General features: G+C 40.4%; 1 protein-coding gene across 1 annotated transcript in view; it reads right to left on the minus strand.

Moving 5' to 3' along the window:
* Window positions 1-2,717: 2,717 nt before the first annotated feature.
* Window positions 2,718-23,493, minus strand: part of LOC122813824 (complement factor B-like) — a 436,913-nt gene continuing 416,137 nt past the window's right edge. The window contains exon 18 of the mRNA XM_044086351.1: window positions 2,718-3,073. Within this exon, the coding sequence (XP_043942286.1) occupies window positions 2,957-3,073 (117 nt within the window). The 3' untranslated portion in view covers window positions 2,718-2,956. The remainder of the gene's footprint in view (window positions 3,074-23,493) is intronic.

Consider the following 23,493-nt stretch of genomic DNA (forward strand, 5'->3'; position numbering starts at 1 on the left):
CTGCTTGATAGGAAAGGACAGCCTATTTCAGAAATAGGTAGACATTAGGTTAGGTGTCTGTCATGCCATTTGGAGTACAGTTTATGTCTCTATACTGGGTGTTTACATCACCAGTGGTTTTATTAACATGAATAAAATCAAAGTGCAGGGTGATTCATAGCATGGAAGGTGATGCAGTGATTACCCGCTTAGAAGCCCATCAGACACTGAATACAGGAACAGGGCATTTGTCTAGCAGAGTGGCTAAGAGACCTGATATCTTTTTAGTGAGGAAACACTGAGGTCTGCCAAGTTGGTTTAGATGTGTGACTGACATGTTGAAGGGTGCAACATATTCAATGATGGGCGTAATAAAGGATGAATAAAGTGGGCAGAGCTGTACCTTGCTCATCTGTCACCTGGTGCCACTCCCCAGTGTGGCATTCTACCCCCTGTCGGCTCTTACCGTGAAGAGTAAAAACAAAGGACCACTGCTTTCACTGCAGCAAGACGACTTCTACAATGAAGTCCTTGCCCCCTCCCTAACTCTTCAATTAAAGAAAGAAAACTACGAGCTTCTACGTCTTTTAAAACGTGAAGCCAATTAGAAAATTCCAGTACAGAAAAAAATGCACACGCTGTACTTAACTGATTTTGCCCCAACATTTTGCACCTGGGCATCTGCCTCCCTTCATCCCAACATTGTTATTCTTCTGGAAGTGGGAATATACCGTCTTTGAACTTTGAGATACCATGAAGGATAAGTTAGATTTTGAAAGCACAGTTAGGACATGTCCCTTGATTACCTTAGGGACAGTTGGATTTGCAGAATTTTAATGACTATTTCTGGGGTAAAGTTGGCATTCCATTTATCTGCAAGTATATTAGTTCTGTTTGTATGGTTAGAGTGATTCGGTGTTAGTCTATATGAGAATTATTTCTCAGATAGTCTAATAAAGTACATAAATGTACGGACAAGGCACAAAATGACATGCGACCTGCTAAACGTGATAATGTGATAGTAATGCACTGATAGGGCATTTACAGTATTGAAACGATGAACTGAAATTCTGGCAGACTAGAAGACTGGTATGAAACATGGCAGTATTATTTCAGTACAAACAAAGTTCGAAATAATACATCTGGGAAGCAAAATTCAGGACAGAGGGACAGAGCGGGAGTGGAAGGAGTAGAAATTACTAATGAGGGAGCAGACATACAGGTGGTTATACGAAATGATCTGAAAGTATGCAAATCATATAAAGAAGCATCGCTCACAGAAAAAAGGAGATTATTAACCATCTATATTAACATGTTAATGATTTTTGGAAACCTCATCTTGTAATAAAGGAAAGGACGCAGTCTAGTAACAGTTTTAAATTATGATACAATGATGTAAACTCCCTAGAATAACAAGACTAAATGTGCAGAAATGAGGAGTTGCATGTGCAGTAATCAGGAGCTGCATATACTAAGCCCAAGGTCACTTTGGGTCAGAGTGATCAATTTTCTCTAAAGTATGGCAATTTAGGAAGTAGTACATATCGGCAATGTGTGTGCATGGGGGGATATAGCCTCCACAGTGGAAAGGTGCAGAAAGCTTGCCCTTCTAAAGAAATATCTTTAATGGAGAACAGCAATTGTCGACATTTGATGTTCTCCTTTAATTTTAGTTTTATTTTGTCATAATTCTGGGACTCGCATTTATGGGTCTCAGAAACAATAGGGTTCCAGGCAGCTCCAATGAGACCAACAAAAATTGTGCATGTTCTGCACCAGAAGCCATATGAAGGCTCATGAAGAAGAGATGAGCATGTACAGGTAACTGAAGAAACGCCTGGAGGAGCACTTGGCTGTAATAATGAACGTGATGGTGGGTGGAAGAGAGAGAAACAGAAAGAGAACTGCACACATGACTAATTTAGAGTTCAGATGTATTCAAGATTTCCAAAGCAAGAGAAAGAGAGAGACAGACACAGAGACAGGAAGAAAAGGAATGAGGCATCTGAACACACAAGGCAGACAATTTATGGAAAATGTGAAAACTTAATACATGGCAGAAAAAAGGCAAGATTAAAATCCTTTTCCAAAAGCAGTGAATGATTTCAGGAAGGCATGGGACATATGTAAAATCTTTTATGAGATGCAAGGAAAAAATAAGCAATTACTTCAGCATTGCCTGCAGCTAGTTCAGATGGTATGGAAACTTGTGTAATAAGTGAGCCGAATGGGCTTTATCTATCATTAAACTCTTTATTTCTCTGTTACAGTAGCCTGTATTACTACAGCAATTTCATGGAAATACAGACATTACTTGCTTGGCTTATTAGTTATCAGACATTTTCAATCTGAGAAAAACAAATTTTGATAACAGTAGATGAAATCTGCTACATTCATTCATTCTTTTATTCATCTATTCATTAGTTCACTCATTCTTTCATTAATTAGTTTATTCATTCATTAATTCATCAATTAGTTTATTCATTCATTCATATATTCATTCATTAGTTCATTCATTCATGCATTTGTTTTATAATTGCCTGCTCAACACAGTTCACTGTCAGTCTGGGCACAGGGTAGAAGAATGGGCCCCAAATCATTAGGGAGATCAGTAACATACTATTACAATTCTTATTTTGCTAATCAACCATTTCTTTGTATTAATCACTACATGCATATCACAAGTCACACATCCTATAATCAATGCAACTTTAATAAAGAAAAAAAATGATAATGACTAAAGATTGCCAGCATTTATTATTCAAAACTTTGGTAAAAATCAGAAAGTAATCAAGAATTTAATAAATCAGATGAGGTCTCACACTTAAACTAAAAGTTAGTTCCTTGAAAAAAAAATGTCACAATGTTTAATAGAAAAATATGTTCATCGAATATTTATCCTCTTGAATCATTTTGATTTCTAGAAAATCGGGCATGAGCCAGTCCAGCATTAATGCAAATGTATTCTTTTGATATGCTATATGTCTGAGATTTTGCTTTTGATCCAGGACATCATTTTTGTAATGCTGATATAAACACCTGAGGTGGTGCCAGCACATTTGGTTTGTGCCTTCGCATGGCTTATAAGTCCAACCTGTTTGCAAAAGCAAGGAAAAGAAATATCAGTTTAGTTCTAGGAAAGGAATTAATATATAGTGTTAATAAATAGTAGAAAACTAATTGTATATCACTGCTTACATCAGAAATGCAGCATCTTATAGCAGGTAAGGCCCACTTGGAGCACTCAGACTACAATTTTCACTCCCTGTGGAGGGTGCCTTTATCAAGGCAGGAACATGATCTGATCATTCTAGAATGGCTTTAGTAAATTCTTTGTAATGTCAAACCTTTTCTGCTTAGAAAGTATTGCAAATACATTTCACAAGTTGTGGATGTGTATAATGTGTTTGTTTAATGCAAGGATTGTTCAATAGAAATATATACAGTTTTTTGCACAACCCATCTCTGCATACCCCTTCTATTTTTGGAATCCCAACGATCCATAAAGACTGTGAGAATCCACCATTTAGAGCTACTGTTGCTGCACAGGGTTCTAAAACTTACCCTTTAGCCATATATATTTATAGACTTTTAAAACTAACATTTTCTGACATTAGACATCTACTTAAGGACTGTTAAAAATTTTAGGTAAATTAAAGAAAGTTATATTTTGAAAAAAAAACATTTTAACAACTGATGTACTTGACCTCTTTATATGTATTCCACGCAAGGAATGGATGTAATATTTCCAGAAAGTTTTATTGGATTTATATTTTTTGACTAATAATACTGTTAATGTGATTAGTGAATACATAGATATTGTTTTGAAAAACAACTTTTTTATATTTTAAAGGTGAAATAGATAAACAGCTAAAAGGGATAACTATGGGGACAGCTTGTGCTTTGATTTTTGCAAATCTTGTTTTATATGGTTAGGAGAAGAGATTTGTGCTACACTCTGATTTTTACCCCTGTTGGACCCTATATTGGAGATATTTGAACAACATGTTTATTATGTGGACTGGACAAGAAGTTAAAATAGACAAATTTGTAAAATATTTGAATAATGCCACAAAATTTATAACATTTACCTATATATTCCTTTCTGAAAAAATAAACTATGGAGATTTTCATTTTGAAGACAGACGAAGGTTTTTAATCTACTATATATCAGAAACCAACTTTTAGTAATAATTATTTTCATTTTACAAGTTGTCACCCACATACTGTTAAAGAGAGGAATTGTGAAAGGGCAGTTTATATGGTTATCAAGAATGATTTCTGATGCCAACACGTTTATGGATGAGTGTGCAAAGTTGATTGCAATGTTTAAAGACAGGGCTTACCTAGAGAATTTTGCCAACAAAATTTGTAAGGATATTTTAAACAGGAGATCTGCTTGTTTTACCACTTTATTATGTAAAGGTTTAAACAGAACAGAAGATATTGGAGAATCTGTTAATAAGGAGTCCCCCAAAAAGCCTTCAAAGTAGCAATTGTCACAGAGTACAATACAGGAACTGATACATTTCGAGAGATCATTAAGACAAACTGGGTTATGCTTAAGGCTAGTGAAGCAGTTTTGAAAGTAACAGGTGAAAAAATAGAATTTATGTATAAAACATCTAGGAATATAAGACATTATGGGAAAATAATCTAAGAGACAGCTCTCTTGTTGAAAAAGAGAACAACAGAACACAACCCTGTGGATGTTGTTCTCAATGTAAATATTTTTAACCGAAAATAGACATCTAGTGGAGGGTCCACTGGAATAGAGATCCAACATAAACATAGGAACTGTCATACTAAGGGGGTTGTGTATATGGGTTGATATTAAAATCTCGAGGAGACGTTCATAACTTTCCCTGGAAAGAAATCCCTTGCTGTCAAACCACAAACACACCACTTCAAACAAAACAAAGTGGGGGCTTCACCACCCACACCCCCCAATGTGGGGGGCTGTGCCCCCACACCCTCCCTAACTAAATATACCAACTCAGAGATCACACTACAGTGGGGAAAATGGCAAACTAAAATAGATGACCAAACGATTTCTTTCCCAGGGAAATAAGTCGCTGTTGTGAATGATCGCTGTTTAGTGCGTCGTTCAGTATGTGTTGATGAATAGGCATTCACTGAAATGCCTCTTCAAGATTCTGTTTTGATTTTTCCTAGTAAGTTATCTTTGGAGCTTTCCTAGTTGAGCAACAGGTTTCATTTTAAACATACCAAGGGGACCACTGTATTCAACGATGAGTCTGATAATGGTAGAGTACAGTAGTAGGATTACTTGTTTGGATTTTGAAAACATCCCTTTGGAAATTAACTGGGCCAGATAGAAGGATTTCCTGGCTCTGCTAGAAACATAATGATCAAATGAGAAATTGTTCACATAGGTATGCAGGTTTCTTATTCCCATGTCTGTCTGAAGAGGAGTACCGTTTGTAACATATGAGGAAAGAACAGATTTCTTTTTTACTGAATGCTATTATGCTGCACTTTTTTGCATTTAATTTTAGATTGTTATCAGTTCAGCATGTATATTCATATTCCAGCTCTTGCTAGATTTGTTTAGTATCAGTGGGTAACAATGTCTACCTTGCAGTCATCAGCAAACTTGGTTAACCACACTTCTGGAATATTGGACTGGATGTTTGCAAAAGAAATGCCAAACAAGAAGGTCCCAGCACTAATCTCTTTGGTACTCCACGTTATAAGTTTACATTCAGAAACTTTCTCAACCTGGGATCTGTTCAAATAGCCAGTTTACTATTCAGTGGATAACAAAGGGCTTTACACTAAGTTTGTCTAAGTGCTTTAACAGAAGCAGCATGGAGGATAGTGTCAAAAGCCTTGGCCAGATTGCGATACGCAGTGTACACTGAGTGACCACTGCCCACAGCCTGTGTAACTTTTTCAAAGAAGCTTATTAGGTTCAGGAGACAGGACCCATCCTTCACAAAATAAATTTTGACGGGATTTATATTTGCTAAGTTTCCTGTGACTGCATAAAAAATGAGACCTTTAAGTGTGCTGTTAAAATAGATAGAATGAGACCTTTTATAAGTATTTTTCTCTTCTTGTGTAATTTAATTACATGGGTATTCCACCACTGAACTTTGTTTTTAAATTCCTCATTCTTTCTGGTGAGGATAGGGTCTACCTCATCAATGCAACTATTAAAGATGGAATAGAAGCTCAAGCCATAGACAGAGTTTTTGCCAATATGATCCATTGGAGGAGGATTACAGTGGAATTGATTTAGGTCATCAAATAACTAAAAGAAGGTTTACTTTGAGAAGTCCCTTAACATAGAGATATTTGCATGGGAAGTGTCACCTGTTATAAAGGAAAAGGTCCCTGAGTTATGTCTAATTTAACAAAAGAAGATATTACATATGGAGGTGTACAACACGTGGACGTATTTGTGAGGATAAGATCAAGGGTTTTGGGGCCACTACTAGGACTGCTAACTATTTGTATAAGAGAGTTAGTATTTATCATGTCAGGAAAGCACTGAGCATGCTGACCACTGACCGTTTAGATCATCCAGTTTACTGATGGATAGTTGAAAGTCCCTCAGTAAAAAAGCGACTTCAGCTAAGGTGTTAAGATACCTACCATGCTCAGAACGGGACATACAGAATACTTTATGAGTTATGATGTGGTAATTAATCTTTTAAAATTGACTTGAATATCTGAGGGTTCAGATTTGGTATCCCATGAAATTTGTCATGAGGTGATGATATTCTTGTCAAATACTAATACTTCCCCACAATTGCCAGTCGGTCTGAATGTCTTGCTATGCACTAAAAGCAAAGTAAAATCTCGTTCTTTACCTGTAAAAAATGTAATAACCAAAGCAACCAACCACAACAGTTAAGCCCTATCATCCTGAATAGGACTTTATCAGAACTGTTTAAAAAAAAACAGCAGGAACTTAATTTAAAACATCTGTAAAAAAAAAATCACACCACCATTAAAAAACAATCACCTTTCAGCTAAAATATTTCAAAAATTAAATTGTAAACTTGTTTTACGATTCAAATAAAATTCTAAAACACTGCTAATATGTCATAAAAATGGGTCTATATTATAACATTGACATTACAGAATGTTGAACTGCATATGGTCGAGACCATATGATTGATATTCCGTAATGTCGAAAACCTCAAAAAACAAGATAAATCTGTGTTTTTACAGGGGTGCAGCTTCCCCTGCACCCCTCACACTCCCTGCAAATTATATATGCCAGTTCTGAGATTATACTATAGTGGAGAAAGGGTATATTCCCCAATCCCCATTGTACAATGATCTGTGTAGAAAGGACTGACTTTTCAGTAAGTCTATCATAGATTATTGACATATAAAGTTCAACTTTCCAAAAAATCAACCTTCTCAAAGTAACTACATACAAACATGTCTAAGAGGGAAAGAGATAATAGGAGGCAAAAATATGTATTATAATAAGAGAATAGTAGGAGAATTTTCCCAGTGTCAACCATATAAATACCACCTTAGATAGGTTCATAGGTTCATAGGTTGATACTAGGCTATCTGCCCTAGGGCATTTATAAGCCTAGCCAGAGTGTGTTTGGCTTTCGCCACACTTTTAGATTAGTTGACTGTGCCTCTGTATAGTAGGTCACAGATGGTAGCCCTTTTAAGGTTAGTTTACTGTACCTCTGTCAAACAGGGACACAGAAGAGATCCCAGGGGTAAACTTACGATCTCCCATCCACTCGTCAAGATTTCTCTTGAAGGGGGTCAGTGAGGGGCTCTGCCTAACATGGATTGGGATTTTGTTCCAGAGTGAGGGGAGCCTCTGGGATATGAATCTGTCCCTCCAGCATTTCCTATTTATTTCTGTGTTGAGGTTCAAGTCCCTGGAGCGTGTAGCTCTAAGGGATTTGGATTTCCTGGGGTGAAGCATTCCATTAATTCTGGGTTGGACATGGCTTTATACGTCAGACACAGATCGCATCTGAGTAGGTGGTACGCAACTGAGTAGACCTGGAGTTTCTTTAGCCGAACTGCATAGGGCATCTGTTTGAGCCCCTTGATCCTCTTGGTGAGATACTTTTGGGGTCTTTCCAGTTGCTGCAGGTGTCAGGTAAGGTACATCCCAAACGGGGCATTGTACTCATCTATGGGCCTGATAAGTGATGAGTAGAGGGGCACAATGACCTCTCTTGATGTAGATGTGAACCCTTTTGTGATAAGGTGGGCTATATAGAAGGTCTTTCTAACCACTTTGGCAATGTGATTGTCAAAGGAGAGATTGCTATCTACTTGGGTCCCCAAGTCCCTAATTACTTCTTCTGTACTTAATGGATTACCACCTATGTGGTAATTTGTGGGCACTTTGTTTTTCCCAAAGGGGATGACTATGCACTTTTTGGCATTTAGCTTTAGGCCATGGCTCTGGCACCAGTTATCCATCTCTGTGAGACCCTTTTGGAGGATGCTTGTGTCAGCCGGAGAGTCGATTACGGCACCCAGTTTGCAGTCATCTGTGAACTTGGTCAGCCATAGTCCATCCATGTTAACCTGTACCTCAGAGAAATATATACCAAACAAGAGAGGTCCCAGGACTGAGCCTTGTGGGACACCACTTATAACTGGTTTAGAGTCTGACATGGCACCTGCTATTCTGACCATGTGGGTTCTATCCCTGAGCTAGTTTGCAACCCATCTTCTGACATAGGGGTTGATATTTAAGCTGGTGAGCTTATTTATGATCTTTCCTGAAATAAATTCACAAGTCTAATAAGTAACTTGGTCAACAAAACTAAGCAAATAAATGAATCATTTGTATGTACTAGTTTATGACTTTTGGATATCAAGGACACCTTTTTTAGCATTATGCTGCTTCCATGGAGGAGTGTATTTCAGCAGACTATAGGCCTCCAAAATAAAGTAGGCATACAGTAGACTTAAAGGTCTGGACAGTCTCACTTCCTGTTGAAATGTTGGTATATTTGGAAAATGAATCTCCAAAGAGTGCTTGGGGGTAACCAATTCTCTCATATTTTAATGGATCATTGAGTAATACAGCCAGTTATAGCACAACATCTATTTATTAACTTTTAAAGCTAATTTGTTGTGCTGAATGAGGTATGATGTGTGTAAACCTAAAAACTCACTGCATAGTTTCGGGAATGAATTAAGTTCCCAGGAGTTTATATGTGAATCCTGTTAAAGTGGATATTTTAAAAACCTTTCTGTGCAGCGGTTCATTCAGTGAATGGGATTCACTTGAAAAGACCTTTGCCACGCTGTTGCTATGGCTCCTACCTACTGCATTTGCACCACACTGTAGCTATGGCTGCTACCTGCTGCAGTTACACCACACTGTAGCTATGACTGCTGCCTGCTACATTTGTACACACTGTAGCTATGGCTACTGCCTGCTACATTTGCACCACACTGTAGCTATGGCTACTGCCAGCTGCATTTGCACCAAACTGTAGCTATGGCTGCTTCCTGCTACATTTGTACACACTGTAGCTATGGCTACTGCCTGCTGCATTTGTACCACACTGTAGCTATGGCTACTGCCTGCAGCATTTGTACCACACTGTAGCTATGGCTGCTGCCTGCTACATTTGTACACACTGTAGCTATAGCTACTGCCTGCTGCATTTGTATCACACTGTAGCTATGGCTACTGCCAGCTGCATTTGCACCACACTGTAGCTATGGCTGCTGCCTGCTACATTTCTACACACTGTAGCTATAGCTACTGCCTGCTGCATTTGTACCACACTGTAGCTATGGCTACTGCCTGCAGCATTTGTACGACACTGTAGCTATGGCTGCTGCCTACTGCAGTTGCATCACACTGTAGCTATGGCTGCTACCTGCTACATTTATACACACTGTAGCTATGGCTACTGCCTGCAGCATTTGTACCACACTGTAGCTATGGCTGCTGCTGTTGCACCACACTATAGCTATGGCTGCTGCTTGCTACATTTGTACACACTGTAGCTATGGCTGCTGTCTGCTGCATTTGCACCACACTGTAGTTATGGCTACTGCCAGCTGCATTTGCACCACACTGTAGTTATGGCTGCTGCACGCTGCATTTGCACCACAGTGCTAGTATTGCTGCTGTGCCACTCTGTCCTCCTTGTTACTTATTTTCTATACCACACTCACAGTCTCAGCTATAGTGTCTGTTTTTTTCATGTGGCAAGGTCTTTGCACACAATACTTTACTAACTCACATTGAATAATGTTATAAACGTCGGGGGAGGGTGGTGTCAGCCACAGTAGGGTGAGTGACCAGGTGAGTCAAGCAACTTCTTTAAACACCACCATCAGGTATATTATTTTATTATGTACAAACAAGCACTCATAAGATTGGCTCTCCTCTCCACCCCCCCAGGCTGGAATACTGGAATAGTTGTCAGATAAGGAGGTCAGCATAAGGCATAACAGAGGATAATTGCTACTATTGCTCTCTCACTGCTACTGGGTCTGGAGGTTTATCTCTGGTGCTTGGATACAGCTGAGATGTTTTTTATCACCGCTCTACCCACATTCAAAAGCTATCTTGCTAGGCTGATTAGCGATATTTCCTTTCTCACATGTTCATTGTGAAGGAAGTTTTGGATCATTGAGATTAACTTGATTTAACAACTGAAGTTAATATAAAATGAAAATATCAGAAAAAGTCAATCTCTGATTTCTTTTACGCACTTGTGTACATCTTGATGTGTCTGAGAAGCAGTGAGAAACTGATTGCTTCCAGGGTATTAGTAACATGCGTACATGGGTAGAGGATAAATGCCATATTAAACCCAATCCTCTTGTTAGTTCTGTAGCATGTGTAGTGATCCCAATGTTCTGTGGCACTGCCATGTTTTTCCTCTGTCTACCTACAGCATTCTTCTTTGCTCACTATACCCACTCATCAGGTTTTTATTCCTTTCTTGTTCCTACTGTAATGAATTGTAGATCTGACCCTACATCTATATGTCAGTGCTTGTGGTTATGTGTGACAAAATGGGTGACTAAAATGCTTTCATGCTTGAAGGTTTGTCATTTATTTTTAAAATGATATTAAATTATACTGCTCTCATTTCAGGCTTGAGTACCATAAAAATTTGAAATAAAGTAAACAGATTACTGAGAACTTAGTTAATGGCTTTATTACAATGCACACACGGAGTCTCTCATTTCCTAGATCACTGAATGTAATTCATTCTATATACAGGCATCTTATACACCATCTTCTTAAAATTATAACAGTATCCTAATAAAAAAATACACATTTGGTTAATGCTGAATGTAAAAATAAAGGTACTATGCAATTAATAAAACAATGTTAAACTAACTGTCAATCTAATTAGTTACTAGTTAACATTTGTTTTCAAAGACTTATTTTTAAATAGTTAACAAATATACTTACAGTTTGGTCAACTATATAGTATTTAACATATATTTGCTGCCCCCCCCCCCCCCCGTGGATAGTTTTTAAGCTTCTCATCAACACATTAAGTAGGTGTGGAAACAACGTAAATTAGCCAGTATACTGGGCTGTGTATTCCTACATTATCTCTGTCTCCACCTCGTGGATATTTAGGAATGTGTTCAGTTAAAACCAGTTATTTAATTACTGATGGGCATTTAATGGGTGAAATTCAGAGGTACTGTTCATACTGGGTAGGTCAATTTTTAAACATTATTCTAATTCACTTAAAAAGTTAATAGAACAACAGGTTTTGCATTAACATGCAACACTCATTTCTGAACAATTAGTGTGAAATACCAATGTGGCATTATTAACTATTATTTTCTGTCATTTATCAGAAAATCAAAGTTTTTGATTGGAGGAATGGAGGACTGTAATGGTCATCCATTTGTACAAGGACAAACCATCAACATATTACAGGAACTACAGACCCATTTGTCTGACTAGTCTCATATGCAAAACCATAGAAAGAATTATAGGGGGAATTATTAAAAATGAGATATAAAACCTTCAGACACTGGACCTTACCCAGTTTGGTTTCCTCATTGGCAAGCCATGTCTACTAAATCTGGTGGACTTTTTGAGAAGTTCACCAAGGCAATGGATGACGACAAAATGGTGCATACTGACTACCTTGACCTGGCTAAGACATTTCATACAATATCCTCCTCAGCATTGTAAACAAACTCATGGAACAAAGCATAAATCCCTATAGACAGCTGGCTCACAGCTAGGACTCAGGATGTTAGGATTGGAGAGACCACCTCCACAAAATGGTTCGTCAGTAGCAGAGTCCCTCAGGGCTCTGTGCTGGGTCTGCTCCTTTTTGGCATCTACTTCTCGGACATCAAGGCCAACATCTAGAGCCACTGGCTGACCAAGTTTGCAGATGATTGCCAACTAAGAACAGTCATAGAATCTCTCAAGATACTAATAGGAAGATGTAATACAAACAAATGATTGGTGTTAATACCATGGCTTAAAACTCAATGCCAAGAAATGATTAATAGTACTCTTTAGAGAAATCAGCCACTCTGGGAAACTACGTCATTGATGAAACAGCCCTAACAGTAGACCCAGTAGTCAGGGATTGGGGAATGCATTTAGATAGTATTCTGGCCTTCAAACAACATGTTTCTAAGGTAGTAGAAAAGTCATTCTATCTTGCTCAACTTATAAGTACGGGCATGGCATCTAAGTCCAGAGATGTCATCGTGCCTCTGTATTGGCCCTCATCAGACTCACCATTGAGTGTAATGCCCCTTCGGTATGTACCCAACCATGCACATGCAGCAAATGGAACATCCATAGAGGTTTTACACAAAAATAATATAGGACATAAACACAATGTCCTATACAGATCTTCTGAAAGTTCTTTGTCTTTACTCTGTTTCTTACAGACCACTGAGACATGATTTATGCCTGGAGTATAGGGCATGCTTGGATCCCACTCTGATAGACCGTTTACATATCTGCAGAAAGAACAGCATCATAACTACAGGATCTAAGGAACTACACTTTGCTTATGACATAAATAGGACATGTTAGAGGGACAGTTATATATCTCAGAGGATTCACATTCTCTGGAATAGACTTCCCATCCATGTGAAGCCGAACCCTTTCCTAACCCTACTCAAGCATAACCTGGACCAGTGAATGGGAAATCAAAACTTCACCCCAGATCTGGCACCTAAGTTTCTGATTGCTCGAGAGAACCATTAAATCATTCCTTAGCTGACATAACCTCTAAAGCACAAAAATTCTGGGATTCATTTGGGTTGCATGGCTAGACTTATAAAGGGTCCAGTGGTTGTTAGTCTAGTATAAACCCATGGCCCTATTTTTTCAGGGAACAGGGCAAAAATATGATGCAAAATCAGAGACGTGCAGCAAAATTCTGGACAATTGAGAGGTGTGCTGTTCAGCATGGCTTCAGAAACAATACAGTCATAGTGAACAGCATGGCTGCACGGTTTCAGAAGCAATGTATTCCTGTACACTAAGCAGGTAATATGTGTCAGCAGTACATATGCAAAAAAGCAGCACCATATGCTAATTTTTCTCTCCATTTTTAGTAATTGGTTTCTTCACTGTAGGGTCACAGAGAACCAGAGCCAATCACTACAAGCTGGATGGGATGCAATTCCAACTTAAGACAAGCATCACAAATAAGATTGGTTCATCTATACATCCCCCTCTCAGGCAGGAATACACCCCCCTCCCAGGCAGGAATACTAGAATGGCTGTCTCCCCACACATACATACATACACACACACACACACACACACACACACACACACACACACACACACACACACACACACACACACACACACACACACACACAAAGACAGACACACGGGGCAACATGAACATTGCTAGTACTACTACACATGCTGAAGCTCTGGAAAGCCTAAGCCTTTTGTAAACAGATGCTGATGCAGGGAGGATGTTCAAATTTATTTATTTATTTTATTTTACATTTGTTTACTGGGAAAGTCCATCTTGACAAGTTACCTTTTTTCAGTGGAGGCCAGGGAGAAAAGCTTCACATTAACAATAACTAGAAGTTTGCACTGGTAGTACAATTGTAGTTAGACAGAAAGACAAACCCCCTGGATTTAATAAACTCCATGTAGGAATAGTACAAGCCCTACACAGAGTGCATCATGGGCATGTCTGCTGCTCCCCCTCGGCAGCACACCTTGCATATTCATGAAGGCAAGCTACTGAGGGAGATCTGTGTACATGGTTACTGAATCAGTGCTAGGGGCTGTGTTACAGTGCTTGGAGATGTGTAACACACTCCCTGCACTGTCAAAGTGCCATACGGCACTAAAAGATTTAAGTAACGTGTCTTTGGACACTTATTTATAATTATAGTTATGTATTTCACACAGGGGGTGTGTTATAGTGTCCGTAACACACCCCTGCACTAAAACATTAAAGAAAAGCATCCTTGGACACTTATTTATATTTTGTGTAGTAATGTCACAGAGGGGGTGTGTTACAGTGTCCGAAACACACCCCCTGTACTGTCAGAGTGCCATATGTCAGTGAAATTAGATGTGAAAAAGTATTGTCCCTATTATTTTTATTTTGTTTTTATTTTTTTTATTTATATTTTGTGTGTTTGTGCAGTGCGGCACGACGCTTAGCAACAAGCATGTGCCAGATATCTAAAAATAGTAATCGGATGCTTTCAATTTTATAAGAAAAGTCAAGTTTAAGCATAGCTGAGCAGGTCTGTGCAGTGCTGCGTGATGTTAAGCAATACTTAAATGTAAATAAGAGGTATATAAAGCAGTTTATCAGCAGATCCTCACTGGCTAAATGATTAGAGTGACAGCCTTGTGGGTTGAATCCTGACCATTCAGCTTTTGACATACAATAGGAAAATGCTGTAAATGTTTTTTTTTTTTGTTATGTATACATTGAAATATGCTAACTGGGTTAGTCCAGCTTGATCAGAAGTCTATTTACAGTGGAGACCTGAGTATAAAAGCCCCAGTTCCACACAGGTGTCCAATACATTAAAGTTACAGTAGCAGATAATGTAGTGAAATGCATATGTTTAGGAGATATAAAGTAAAATAGATACACCTAAGAATGAGGTATCATTAATGAACAATTATTTACAATACTTGTTTATGTATTAAATAAATTAAGTTTACCCATAGCTAAGCCCTGCTAAGCATCGCTAAGCCACTGCCACCACCATATATTACCGTGGGGATGGTGTTCTTTTGGTGATACAAAGTGTTATTTTTGCTCCAAATGTACCTTTTGGAATTGTGGCCAAAAAGTTCAACCTTAGTCTCATCAGACCATAACACATTTTCCCACATGCTTTTGGGAGATTTGATGTATTGTTTTGCAAATTTTAGCTGGGCCTGGAAGTTTTTCTGTGTAAGAAAAGGCTTCCATCTTGCAACCCTACCCCATAGTCCAGACATATGGAGAATACGGGAGACTGTTGTCATATGTAGTACACAACCATTACTTGCCAGAAATTCCTGCAGCTCCTTCAGTGTTGCTGTAGGTCTCTTGGCAGCCTCCCTGACCAGTTTTCATCTTGTTTTTTTATCAGTTTTGGAGGGACATCCAGTTCTTTGCAACGTCACTGTTGTCCCATATTTTCTCCACTTTTTGATGACTGTCTTCAGTGTTCCATGGTATATCCAATGCTGTGGAATTTTTTTTTTTACCCTTCTCCTGACTGATACCTTTCAATAATGAGATCCCTTTGATGGTTTGTAAGCACTCTGGGAACAATGGCTTTTGCTGTCGCAGGCAACTGAGTAAATATCAGAAAAATCCTACTAGGACAGCTGAACTTTATTTGGGGTTAATCAGAGTCTCTTTAATTGATGGCAGGTGTGTACCCTAGAAGACTGAATTCTGTAATTAAATCAAAAGGTGCTTCAACAAAGTATTAGTTTGAGGGTGTGCACACTTATGCAACCAGCGTATTGCACATTTTTTAATTTTTATTTTTTTCCCCTAAAAGATTTGTTTGTTTTTCAATTGAATTGTACAGGTTATAGATCACATTAAAGGTGGGAAAAGTTTTGAAATGATTCTCATTTTTTTATATCACAAAAACCTGGCATTTTAACAGGAGTGTGTAAAATTTTTATATCCACTGTACCTTGTTGAAATTCCACCATTGTTGGACTTTTGCCTTAACTGTTGCTGGCATGATTTTTACAATACTGACTGTTATTCCAATTTTGGCTGTGTTTTGTATGCTATGCTATGTTATTGTTCTGGGTTAATTGGAACCCCATGCATACTGTTAAAACTAATATTGAAATGTTTTGCTCATGGATAACAAATAAACTTTGACAAACCTCAACATCATAGCACGTTTGGGTAGGCCGATCCCAGTGGATCTACCTGTCCCACCTCATCTGGCCACTACACCAGTTCCTAGCATGTCTGGGACCCAACCTGGAGCTGCCTCCTCTGATGGTCTTTCACCACCCTTGGGTGGAACTGCCTCAGGGGACGGGGCCTTTCCCCTGGGCACAGGCGTGGAGACAATCCTGTCACTCGCAATCAGTTCTCAGGGACGGTGTGCAGGGTCATCCACTGGGATTTGGATGACCGACTGCACCAGACCAAGAGCAGACTGACACACTTCGAGGGGCAGGCTGGCCCTGGCACCCAGCCCTCAGCACAGCCACCTTTGGGGCCATGAAGAGGCAGTGGTAACTGCCCATGGGTGGGGACCTCAGTCCCACTGTTTCCATCTGGGGGGACTTGGTCCTCCAATTCTCAACCACCCTCCCTGTCCAAGATGTTTACCCCCCTCATGTATCATACACCTCCCCTGTCTGTTGTCTTCTCTGTCTGCAAATGCAACCTCTCCTACCCAACTTACCTCCCTAAATGTACCTACAACCCTTCCCCAACATGCCACTCTCTCCTTAAAAAAAAAAAAAAAAAAAAAAAAAAAAATGGGCACCTGTCCAGCATGGTCCTTTCCTACACCCATCCTACAATTCTCTACCTGCCTTTCATATTGTTTTCCCCCCTGCTTGCCCCCATTTCACCACTTTATTATCACCCCTTTTTTCTTTTCTTTTTTTGGAAATAGCATGGGTTTAAGCGGGGCTAAGAGCCGCTTGGCAATGAGGCACATCGCACAAACCTGCTCAAACCCACTTAAAACTGCTTTAAACACCCTATCTAATTCAGACACTTTTCTGCTCATCAGTAAAATAACCAGTGCTGCCAAGTCTTAGATGCAGAACCTTCTGAACTACAGTCAGAGTAACACACCACTAAGCCAGCTCAGCTCTGGGGAATTACTGATGCTTTAGTAAATATATAATGCACTACAATGATGTGATGTAATTTTAGGGAAAAAAAAGACACACCTGCCAAGTATTGAACACAGAACTGCCTGCTCTATAGTCAGAACAACACACCACTAGACCACTTAACTCTAGGGAATTACTGATGCTTTCATAAATAATTCATGCAGTACAGTGATGTAACATTAGGGAAAAATGACATCTCTGCTAAGTATTGTACCCAGGACCCTCTAAACTACAGTCAGAACAACACGCCACTAGGCCATCTCAGCTCTGGGGCACTTTGGATGCTTTCATAAATATATCATGGAGTACAGTGATGTAACATTAGGGAAAAAGACACCCCTGACAAGTATTAAACCCAAGCCCTCTTCAATTACAGCATAGTGCATTATACCACTAAGTTAACTCAGCTCAGGAGAATGTCTACTGTTTTTACAAACATATAATGATTGCCAGTGACACATTACTCATATATACTGGGACAAATCACAGTGTACTTGGACCTCTGATGCAGACATTGAACCAGTACACAAACAAATAAATGCTACTGGATGTGCAGGGGGCCTACAATATCAGGTAGAGCTGACAACTGCACAGGCTGTTGCTGAATGTCCACAGTTGTGCCACTTACTTAAGGCAGGGTTGTCATAAAACCTATTCTGTGTGCTGACATACTGGCAAGGCAGTGCAGATTGGGGTTGTAAATTCATGACAGACAGCTCAATGTCACACATCATACCCATCTGAACACACATGTCCATGCCAATCATGTGTAACACGCTGTATGCATGTACATATGTCTTACAAATACACCTGCCATAATAATGACTCGGTAGCTCTATCTGTTACATTCCTAGCATGTGTCACATCTGAACACCCACAGTCCTGGCCCACAGTCCAGTCTGTGGCATAACTACATGCATGTTAATATAACATAGGAATAACTGAGCCTTGCAATGTCCAGCAAAACTGGTTGCTCCTACCTCAGTCACTGCCACCCACAGTAGCATGTTAAAGGCCTGCAGGGTGGGACAAATTTCAGAAATATGAATATGTGTTCTAAATGTTGCCTACCACTCTCTGGATGGCACTATTATGTAACATATGTACCAGAGGCACATGATTCATCTGGACTGTTATGGGTACCCTCAACCAGGCCATGCTGTGACACAACAGCTGACACAGCTCCCTCACTGGCTGTAACAGCTTGCTCTCCCCCAATGTCTTCAAAATCCCTAGTCTGACTCCTGTCCAGAATGCAGCAGCTGCGGCCTGCTACACATACAGCAGTATGTCCAGCTGCCTACTACAGACCTACCATACCTCCCAAACACCTAGATCAGGGCATCCACACAAGACCCATACATAAAGGATTGGGGGGATGCTCAGGTGAAAGGGACATGTGTTATAGTCTATCCCTACAAACATACACAGCTGATAGACCAGCATCAACTATAGCAGCATGCATATTCAGATAAAAAGGATGTATGACACTCACATCTGCCTGTCTCCTTACTGACACCAATACACATTGTTCAAAAGTACACTGCAACAGAATCTGAAAGTCTGTTAACAATGGCTAGACATAGCATGCAAAACCGTGGACATAACACATCAATCCAAACAGTGCACAGAATTTTTACCTACCCTCTGTGATGCTGTAGCTCCCACATCTCGATAATGTCCTCCTCACAAGCCACAAAAAAGGGGCAAGGCCTACATGAAGGCCTTAATTATAGAACTGTGCTGCCATGCCATTGGCTACTCAAAAGGCAACCCAGCTGTTCTGGATGCTATTAGCAAGTGGGAGTCACAGAGTGGTGCACAGGCAATTACCTGTTCATGAGCATTCCCTACAAAAGGTAAGCTGCTGCCTATGGTAAATAGGTCTGACATCTTCATGAAGACAGACTGTGATTTCCTAGGAGACTACCACTCGCTTTCTGCTCAAAAAGGAGTACAGCACTATACCAGGTATATCATAGAATTAACCATGTAATGGAATGCAGATGGAGGGATGCAATCATGGGAAATCGAAATTTCAAAAGTAGGTCTCAACATTTCTTGGAATGACATGTTGCTGTTAGTCTGCTGTCTAGCACCTACGGCCATCCCTTACGGCTCTGTTTGCAGTGACATAGATCACAGCTCTGGCCCCTGAATCACCCCAACAATGGTCAGCTGACATATGACTGCTTCTGGATTGTCTGATGTACAATAGTGACAGCAAGTACTGCTGGATACAGCTGGCATATCACATCATGTACTATCAGTGAGCCTCTCTCAGTGTGTGAATGTCATACAGGCTTAGTTCAAAGATTGTCCAGGTGTTCCTGCCCATTCCTGATGTTCTCTGGCTCGGTCACTTTGCACTCCACACCTGTATGTCATTGACTGACACCTATAGCTAGCATACCTGGTGACCCCCTACAGCAGGACACAGGTTATAGGTAGTAATAGTGGGGGGACATTGGCTCTGCCTCAGCAGCAGTGTGTACATAGTGAGCATACAATGTAAGGGAATTAATACAATACCAGATATTAATGTGCCATTACTGTGTTCCAAGGGGTCTGTCATGCTACAGACACATTCCCCAAACTCTGGGGACAACCATCATGTATTGTCCAACTGGTGTGCAGAAATCCACATTTGTCTGGCAGTGGGTCTACATCTATCAGGCACATGTACACATTCTATCTGGATACTGCAGATGTCGGACACCTAAGAGCAGGACACCCTACACCACATATGCACTGCTCTTATTGTGTAGCACAGATGTTGCTGGAATGCCCACATGCACTTGTAGTGCCACTCACTTATTTGTTGGATGTAGGCTGGATGACATAGTACTGTAATGTTGGCCATAGGGGACACCCAACAGTTGATGGCAATGATGGGTGTAAACACATAACAACACAGTCTGTCACAGCACTCAGGCCTACAGCTGGTATTCCTGGGACCATATGAGGTTACTAGGCTATAGGCCCTGAGCACCCATATGCCTAGGTCACATGTTAGCCCATGTGTATGCAAGGCAGCACCTGATGGCCCAGTCCAACAGGGACACAGGTAGTATCCCAAGGGTGTACGTGCAGTTAACCATTCAGTTATCCAGGTTCCACCTACAAAAGTGTAAATAGTTACTTTGCCTGATGTGGACAGGGTGCCAATTCCACAGCAGGGTGAGTGTGTGAGACACACATCTGAGTTGCCAACAAGCCCAGTTAATCACACCCCACATTGAGGGCATGTGTGTATGTTAACAGAGTGGAGCATGAGTTGCACTTGTGCAGCAGTCCCATCACTGTGGATTCTGTGATTGCAGTCCCATCACTGTGGATTCTGTGATTGCCTTGCATGCCACACTGAGGTCACCCCTGACGAGTATGTATGAAACCGGGTAGAGGGTTGGGCTTGTAGCCTATCTGTGTATAGTAGATGTTTGAGGCCTTGGTATTCCCTGGTGGGGAACCTCTGTGATGTCCCCAGCTGCTGCATATGCTCTGTGATGTGAATGATGAATAGGGAATTATAGCAATAATGGACCTTACTGGGGGAATACAGGGATATTTATACCCCATGTCCCTGATGACATACCCTTATGTATGACTTGGGCCATGTAGAAGGTTTACCCTACAACGGAGGCAACAGTGTGTTGAAATGTTATGTTGCAAAACATCCGTGTCCACACATCCCTCATGACTGATTGCATGCCTAGGATGTTGTTAGTACTGTGATAATATGCAGGGACGTTAGTCTCCCCAAAGGGGTTGACACTGCATGTCCTGGTATGCAGCCTGAGGCCATGTGTCTGGCAACAGTCATGTATCTGTGTGAGACCCACCTAGGCAGATGTCCACATCACTAGGGAATATGGTGATGGCACACAGCATGCAGTCATCCGCAGACATGGTTGGACATAAGCTAATGGCTATTATCTGCACCTCAGAAGTGTACATCACACACAACAGATCCCTACTTATCTAGCTGTCTATACTATAATGCTATGTACTTATCACATGTGCCATGGAGCTTTTATACCTTCAGAGTGTCCAACGGTGCATCTAAGGTGAATGACATCAGCAGGCCTTGTAAAGTAGGGCAATGGGGGGTTTACTAGGTGAAACAAACCTCAGAATGGTATAACCTACACACAGACGCACACACACACACACACACACACACACACACACACACACACACACACACACACACACACACACACACACACACACACACACACACACACACACACACACACACATGCACCACTGAGCTTATATGGCTACAGAGTGCCCAACTATGCTTTTAAGGTAGATGGGGTCTATATTAGCAGAATGAAAATACTACTGAGCAAATCCCAGTTGAGCGACACATAAAAAGTGAAAACCACTAATTTCGAATCCCATAAATGAAAGAATTCAAACATGTACACTGTCACTAAGTGTTTTATGCAGGGGGGCAAGCTCCCCTGCACCCCTCACCCCCCCCACTTAAATATACCAACTCCGAGATCGCACTACATTGAAGTAAAGGGACAAAGTCCCTACCTCAATCCCCGTTCATTCTTGCAATATTAGCAGTTTTCACTTTTTATGTGTCACTCAACTGAGAGTCGCTCAGTAGTATTTTCGTTCTGCTAATACAGACCTGGTAGATGACATCTACAGGCCCTGTAAAGTAGTGCAATGGTGGGTTAACAGGATGGAATAGGCCTTAAAATGTACTGGCATTGCACACACATAGGCAGGAAATACAGACAACCACAAGGAGATTTCCTTAAATACCCACACACACAGACTGAATTGCCATTGTTGGGATTAGAAACACTACTTATCTAACTGTCTACATTATAGTGCTACGTACTTATTGCATGGACATCAACACTTAATCATTTGAAGAGTGTCTGCCACTGCTGTTGAGGTGGATGACATCAGTAGTTGCTGACAGGTAGGCCACTGTTGTGGAGGACACTAGTATCAGGGCCATAAAATGGGTGACCATTACACAGACATAGGCCTGTTGGGCATGTGTATTCTGCTGTAAGTGTAATAGATACAGAAAACACACACACACACACACACACACACACACACACACACACACACACACACACACACACACACACACACACACACACAAGGCAGGTGATGTGAGATTACACCCCCTACCTCACTACTATTACACAATGGAGCTCACCTTCATACTTGCATGTGCCACTGGTTACAACTGGTGTGCAAATGGCTGCAGCAGTACATCACTCTATGCCTTTCAGGGTGTCTCACAATCTCTCTTTCTCTCTCTATTCCCCCCCCCCCCTCTCCCCCTGTCTCTGCTTGTATATAATTGATATATTTGTGTATATATATATATATATATATATATATATATATATATATATATATATATATATATATATTTCACACTCAACAGATCCAGATATATCTTATATGTGCCACATATGGAAGGATGGTATAATGGTTAAGGTCTTTACCTTGCAGACACAAGGTGCAGGCTTTGATTATCACACGGAGTAACTGGCTAGGCTTAAAATGGCCCACAAGGGCAGTTAGCCTAGTACTAATCTATAAACCTATGAGCAGATAGATGAGGGTAATCCTGTCTGATGGGGTGGGGTGAGACAGTTAAGGTGTACATAGCTGTCTGTATGCAAAGGCATACATGGACAACACAGTTCTATAGTCAGATGTGGGTTCAGACATGAGCTGAAATTATCTTAGTGTATGAGTATGCCCAGTATGAACTTCAATACTAACTGTGGGACTCCAGTCCAGACCTACCTGTACTCTGGTCCAGGATTTTGTGTGCTGCAGCCAATTGGCTGATGAACCTGCGTAAACAGTCCAGCATCTCAGTGATATACTGGCTGATGGATCTCCTGGCTGTGTGCTATCCTTATTAACTTAGTCATATATTGGGGTGGGTACACTGTGCATTAGACTGAGCAGGGTTTTCCATAATATGTATGGTATATTCTACATAGCACTCTGATTTCCTGGTATGTCAGTGGCAGATCAATATAGATTAATGTGAGGAAATGCTGACAGACATTTGTTTACTGATTCCATACACTGCAGGGAACCTATGTTACTGCAGAAATTGTTCTAGCGTGCACATTCTTCATTTGCCTAGCCAGTGGTTCTCCCCTTCCCCTTATATCTTGCTCTTTTAACCTTCTATAGTC

This window comes from Protopterus annectens, chromosome 10.part0, assembly GCF_019279795.1.
Source record: "Protopterus annectens isolate FY-2018-M chromosome 10.part0, PAN1.0, whole genome shotgun sequence".
NCBI classification, from domain to species: domain Eukaryota; kingdom Metazoa; phylum Chordata; order Ceratodontiformes; family Protopteridae; genus Protopterus; species Protopterus annectens.